Source organism: Schistocerca serialis, chromosome 1 (assembly GCF_023864345.2).
Source record: "Schistocerca serialis cubense isolate TAMUIC-IGC-003099 chromosome 1, iqSchSeri2.2, whole genome shotgun sequence".
Classification (NCBI taxonomy): Eukaryota; Metazoa; Arthropoda; class Insecta; order Orthoptera; family Acrididae; genus Schistocerca; species Schistocerca serialis.
Window position 1 is genome coordinate 957,312,316 of NC_064638.1, and position 7,223 is coordinate 957,319,538.

The 7,223-nt window shown below is 39.4% G+C and overlaps 1 protein-coding gene across 1 annotated transcript; it reads right to left on the minus strand.

Moving 5' to 3' along the window:
* Positions 1-336: 336 nt before the first annotated feature.
* Positions 337-4,398, minus strand: LOC126451982 (uncharacterized). The gene is made up of 3 exons (XM_050091035.1): positions 4,059-4,398; positions 1,481-2,581; positions 337-357 (listed from the first exon to the last, which is right to left on the minus strand). The coding sequence occupies exons 1-3, from the start codon at positions 4,209-4,211 to the stop codon at positions 337-339; spliced, it is 1,275 nt and encodes a 424-aa protein (XP_049946992.1). The 5' UTR covers positions 4,212-4,398.
* Between the last annotated feature and the right edge of the window lie 2,825 nt (positions 4,399-7,223).

A 7,223-nucleotide genomic window follows, 5' to 3' on the forward strand; every position in this document is an offset into this window, starting at 1 on the left:
CACCAACCCAAACAACACTTTTCATTATTGCCTGGGATGAATGTCCATTGCAGCATACCCCATCAAATAATAAAAAGTCATTTTCGTGAAGAGTAGCAAGTGCTACTGCACAGGCAATAGCACGTTGATTCGTACAGGCAAGAAAATCTCTTTCATGTTCTTTGAGAAGTTTGCTGATGACAATATAAGTGTAGACAATCATATTTAAAATAGTGTCTGATGGGTATTTTAGTCCTCCATGATCAAGTCTCTGTATCAAACTAAAATGTTCGTTTATTGGCAACTCCTTTTCAATCACAATTTCATTAAGGCAACTCTCACATTTCAGCTTCTTAATCACTGCATGAGCACAGTAGCCTGCAATGAAAGTTAAAGACGTTGCAATATCTTTCACTGAAAGAACATCGTCTTGAGTTACACTGACTTTTATGTCTAATGTGTCTGTTTCTTCAACTTCAGAAAACATAAAATTTTTTATGGCCCCTACTGTGATATTGCCATAGGAAGGAGAACATAAAACTAAAGGCATTACACTTTGAATTCGAAGCTTCTTTTCTGCTTCATAGACTTGTGTCACTGAAACATTGTATTGGGAACCTGCAAGCTGTCTATACTTTCCAAAACGCCACTCAAGCACATCTGTTTGTAGCTTGGCTGTCAGTAAATAGCTCATACCTAGCTCTTCAGTACAGTATCGAGCAATCTCTACAACAGCATATGTCGTATGCTGAATAGCAAAAAATGTTTCTTTTGTGAGAAACCCACTTGACAAACCTTTTGCTTTCCACACATCAAGCCAGTCTAGAAAATCTAGCAAAAATTGCATAGAAACGCTATCAGTTGTCAACGGATCCATATAAGGATACTGTTTGTGTTTCCCTTTAAACACTGATTTCACATTCATGACATCAAACCATTTTGTTATTATTCGAATGTACTCTGCTGTTGATGGTGCATGTCTCAAATCAAATTTATCACTAGCTACCTCAAGGCCCTCTGACACATGTCGATTGAATATCTGCAGCACTAATTTCATGCTCTGTTTTTCTAATGATGTAGGGCAAAGTGATTTGAGAGACAATGTGTGACAATATTTTACTAAAGAACTGGAATCTATGTCATAAATCTGTTTCAGTGTTTTAAAAGAAGCTACAGAAAACTTATTTTCTTCCACTTCTTTTCTAACTGGAAACTGAGGATAAAACATATCTTTACCATCATTTTTTTGGTTCAGCCACACATTTCTTATGCATTTAACAATGTGTATGGCATCAATTAAAAAGAAAAGTGGGCGATTAGGATCAGATGGATGTTTAAAAACTATATTAACAGCTTTATCCAGAGAAAACATTGACATGGTTTTGCTATTGATTTTGTTGTTGTCAGTTACCACACAAAAAACCCTATAGCCTATTAGTTCAAGGCCATTTATTATGGCCAGTAGCACATCGTATAATCCATTAGATGAAATGGTTTTCACCGGTAAAATGTGAACAACATCCCTGTACAAAGACTTGACACTCTGCAACATAAATACAAATGCTGAATTTGCAGCACATTCAGAGTTATATGACATGCCCAAAACACTACCTCCTTTATATTCCAAATAAGAATTTAGATGAATTTCATCTACACTCAAAACAACATTGACATCATCGCTGTTCAAGTATTGAAATTTCTGTCTTGCATAGGACAGGAAATTACTTCCCCCAAGCCTTTCGTGAGATGGATTCACATTAAATTTGCTGCAGATCCTACGCAGAGTGCTTGGATGTGGCATTTTCATTAATGAGCTGCTACGTAAAAAATTGTAAGCATGAGATGAAATTGAAAATAGCAAACAACACAGTATCATAAATGTAGAACTAAACCTATGATTAAATTTCTTTACATTTATGAGACTAACTTGTTCATATATAAAGTCTACCATCTCCTTTTCACTCTCCTGTAAACTGTCTTTCAGCACTCCTAGACTGTCTTTCACTATCTCTACAATACTATCTATAGAAGTTTCTGAGTGCCCACAATCTGTGTCTGAAAACTCCTGCAGTACACTGACAATTTCATGGATATTGGTTACAATTACAGGAAAAGATCTTTTTCCTAATGTCTTAATTTGTACATCTTTCTTAAACAATGAAACATTTAAATTACTATCTATAACGACAGAATGTGTGATTAATGGTGCTGGATTTCTTATTATCTTTAAAAAACAAACAAAATCACTGTGTTTTTCGATCACACTCCACTCGTTGGGCAAATCCACTTCCTTCGTACGCAACATCAACTCTTCTAAAGAACTGAAGCTGAAAGTGTTTTCATAGTCCTTCTGTGATGCTAAACTATATTGTAACGCTGCAGCTAACTGCTCATTTTCAAGCCTTTGCTTTTTCTCCTCTGGCCCTTCACGTCTACTTTCTTCCTTTGAAAGGTAGGAAGGACAGTTTGGGAGTAGTGATGGAACTGCATCTGGTCTCAAACGTGGTTTGAGAAGGGGGGCTCTTAATAACTGACCAGTCCTTTCATCCACAATTTGTGTTTCCCAAATAACATCATCCTTGTGGAAGTGAACATGACATACCTGTAATTAAAAATGAATAAAAAATGAAAAAGGTGCTTACAACTGAATGTGATGACAATATTACTAGTGTGAAAACAATTTATGAATATAAAGTTAGTTTCTAGTTCTAAAATACAAATAGACTCCCAACTAAAATGCAGAAGAATGCTCAAGTGATAAATGTGGCCATGGCATAGTAACTCTATAAAACAATAACACTACAATATCAAAACACATGCAGTTACATGTCATGGCAACAAGCTCTTAAAGAGATGGTGAAATGAAGAAAGTACTTTCCCCATCAAAAATTACAAACATTGACTAATGTTTGTAGCATAATTCAATAACAGTGACAATTTTTTTTATAAGTTAGCCTTGAAGCTCATATTTACAAGAGGGGTGGGATTTTTGCTTAATGTCTTGCTCTATTCCCCCCCACCCCCCACCCCCACCCCACACACACACCTCGGACACAAGAAACCATGATGACACCAAACTCACACAGGTGTAATCCAAGAAGCAACTGTGACACAGTAACAGAATAATACAAAGTAATTGTCAACACTGTGCAACCTTTAGAACTATGAAATACTTAAAGGTAGTGCTTTTTATCAGATAGACACTGTTTTGCTTTTGATATCAGTTCATAACTTACATAAAAACTGACAGTATGATGAACTAATACATTGCCACTTATGTGCTACCTATTAGGCTAAACATGAGCACACAATTGCTTTCAAGTACTTTAGCTGTGTATCTATAAGACAGCTGTGTAGGCCACTGGCATGTATCTGAAATTCCAGACCCAGAAAGTAAGAATTTGTAAAATCCACAAGTATTTTTTATATGTTTTCACAGTTTCTCCCTTTGCATTTTGTGATGGCCTGTTAATCCATTCATGTACTCATTCATTTTTCCTGTCTATGGTTCACTGTTAAGTCTAAAGCCTACTATTTTCCCTAATAGTAACATTCCTTGCAATGACATCAAATTCCCACCAATAATTTATTAAAAACAAGCGACTGAGACACTCTTTTTACTTCATTTTCAATTTCTGGGTACACCACATTACTTATTTTTAAACAGGCAACTTCCTAAAGACTTTTACAGCAAAAAGAAACATAAATACAGAAGCAGAATACATCGAAAATCGTCTGTATCTTAAGTGCACGTACTTAATTATAAACCGACTTTTATTCCTAACAACAGGCAGCATAAACAGTAAGTATAAAGATATACTGAGATATTTAACTACGTAAGTATGACTGTGCTTAGGCTATACTGGTTGAACTTGCAGAATACAGAATTCATATAACCTATACCAGCTAAACTGTAGAATTGCCAGGGCAAGAAAACGAAACGCTATTTTCTTTGGCACTTATTCAGTTAAGGTCTGATATATTAGTCAAAATGTCGCTGACCTTCCTTACTGCATAAGTGCCTATTCTTTGTTAGCACACTTAACCTCTTTTAAGAAATAAACAAAACAAATACTTACTCTTGAACTTGAAGAAGGAGTGAAGTTATCTCTGCGAATACTTGACAACCATTTCTTTCTCATTGCTTCATCCTCCGGAAATTTAAACACGGTTACTTTTGGTCCACCGTCGTAATTTCCTCTACAATTCGGCACACAACAACGATACGGCATTTTGCAGGCAACGAAATTTTCACAGGCAAGAAAAACAGATCACCAGTTTAGTGCACAGAAACTAAACAACCAAATCACGTACACTAACGCAGGAACACCATTCACTATAATAGTAAACTGACGCGAAACTCGCCGAACGACTATTCACAAGCACTGTTCCGTGAAACTGTTGAAGAAAGGACTATGTGTGTAGCCATCTTGTGACGTCACGCACTACGTAGACAGGCTTTATTTTACAGGGGGTGCTGGCGGAGGCCGGTGGCTGTAATGCAAGGTTTACCGACAAAGGGAGTGGCCATCGCCGCAGTTTAACCCCTTTCTGTTAGAATAATACGGGAAAGTGAAGAAATATAACTGCGAGAGTGATCAGTGATATTTCTGTGCCGATACTTGTAGTTTCGCGTCTACCGCGCCGGCATCATTTGGATTGCAGTGTTGGATTGCAGTGATTGAATTTGCGTGTGACAATAATGAATAGCGAGGAAGCCTGTGCTGAGATTAGCCGTAATTAAATATGTATGACGAAGGCAGTGGCTGTCTCCTTCCTTTTGTATTTTTGAGACGAATATAGGTCCTTCATTAGTGAAGCTGTGTTGGCGTTTCTTCTTGTCACCGGACATTTCATTATTACAGCATTTGAGAAGGACAAAATGGAATGTAACAACTCCGTAGCAGTCAAATCCGATTGCCAGCCCCATTAGGTACACGGTCACATTAATTAATATTTATTTGGGCTGCTATTCAGATCCTGATCGAGCGGGATACATAAATCGGAGGTGTTACAAACGGCCGGCGAAAATATATCTGTTCTTACAAAAAGATGAAGCACCATTATTACAGTCATGCTGTGTTGATAGTTTTGCCACTTAGTTACACACTTATGGTCAATTTCACGTCCATATATCAGATATAGCTCCATATTACACTATTATGATGTGCACTCGTGAAATACACTATGTTTACATTGTATTGTATGTAAACGTAGTGTATTTCACGAGTGCACATCATAATAGTGTAATATGGAGCTATATCTGATATATGGACGTGAAAATGACCATAAGTGTGTAACTAAGTGGCAAAACTATCAACACAGCATGACTGTAATAATGGTGCTTCATCTTTTTGTATGTGCAGATATATTTTCGTCAAATGCTGCCTTACCACTTACAATTGGCCCACTTGTATTTGTGTAGTCACCAGCAAATAATTTTTTTTGTATTTATACAGTGATCTCCAACAGTACAAACGTGTCAATGACTGTATAAACACCTGAAGATGGGCGCAAGCCCGAAACCGGTCGTGTGACGAATAAACAACCTTTCATTGTGACTGGTAGCGGATATTTTTCTACAACACCACTTTTTTTCGGTTGAAATTATTTCCATCAAAAATGTTTATCTGTTAATGTTCTTATTTATACGTAATGTAGTGTTTTTCCTTGGCGAAGTATTATAGAACGTTAATTCTTTCTTGCGTAGAGGTATTCCGTCTCTCTTGTGAGAGGACGTTAGTGCTAAAATGCAACCACTGCATTATGTCACGAAAACAAAGTAAGCAGCTTAATAAAAATTAACGAGATAGAGAAGCGGCCTATTGCTATAACAGGAGTGAACTCGGCGGGGATGGGTTAACATTGGATGTTAGCAGAACGATGCCACAACATCGTGGGTCTGGGCATGCGCACTCCGCAGTGTACTCAGCCTGCAGCTCCGCATTCGGCACAGTCAATTGATCACTGACGTCACAGACCCTGTCGAGACCTGATAGGCGATTGATTCATCCGCAAGCACGTAACGGGCACCTGCAACGAGCATTCTATTTCCACTGGAAAGTTGCTCGTGTTTCGTTTTGCCTCACCGCCTGCACACGACACCTTCAACTTGGCGAGAACGGGTAGCGGCAGTGCAAGGACTGCAAGAAGCCATCTGCATAGCTGCAGCTGCCGTGGGAGGAACACAGACGTCGCCGCAGCCAAGAAATACTTGCGGTTGGTGAGGTGGTGGCCGAGACCGAGACGAATCGCTTGGACGCAGGGCGGCGGTGGCGCGCGGGCAGCAGCCACGCCGGCTGCCAGCAGCGAAAGTGATCACAACAAGAAGAGGACGAAGCGGCACCCCCGCTGACCAATATAGCGCGCAGCGGGCAGTAAATATCCCGCCAGCTAATTGCGACGGGAGCCCGTAATTACGGCGACCACACACCGCCAGCCGCCAGGCACCAGACACCACCGTCGCCTTTGTAGCGGCTGTGGCTGCCGGCCGCAGACTCATTCACCCATCTGGTCACAGCGAGCCATTGGCGGCTCAGACGAAATCTCACCCTTTTCCTGCCCAGCACACCAACTCCGCAACTTGCCCAAAACTACCCTTAGCCTATCTGATTTGTGATTTTCTCTCATGCACTCCCCACAGCAAATCAGTGAGACATGTGTAGAAGTATGGCGATGTTAAGCTGAAGAGAACTATTGAATTTCTATTACAAAATCTACGATAACTGCGTTATTACCTTAAATAGACTGTCAAATTGTCTGAAGGATAACGACATAAATTTGGCCGGGTGCGAGAAGGTCTCCGGAGGACTCACCAACTGAGGGTTCCGCACGGGCTTAATTACGTACCTGGACAGTTCATCAATTCCGGGTATCGAGGATGTTGACGGTTTTTGCCCGTTATCGACAGTAGAAGATAGCGGTCTCAGGGACTCCAAGAATTTCGAGACTGTTTTAATTTGAAGCCTGAAGTCAGATGACAAACGGAAAAGGGAAATTTTTTCGTGTGATATTATTACAAATTCACAATTTTTTTCCTTAAGTTTTGCTGTGAAACTACTTCTTCCTAAACGTCATGATTGTAGATCAATGGGAAATATCCTGTTGGTCTTAATGAGTGAATTTGCAAGTATCAAAATATGTGACATAGACAGTCGGATCTTTTGATGGCATTGGCTTAGAGCCTAATGCTTACTACACCGCCAAGTTACAGTAGACATTAGTACGGGTCATAAATTTCAACT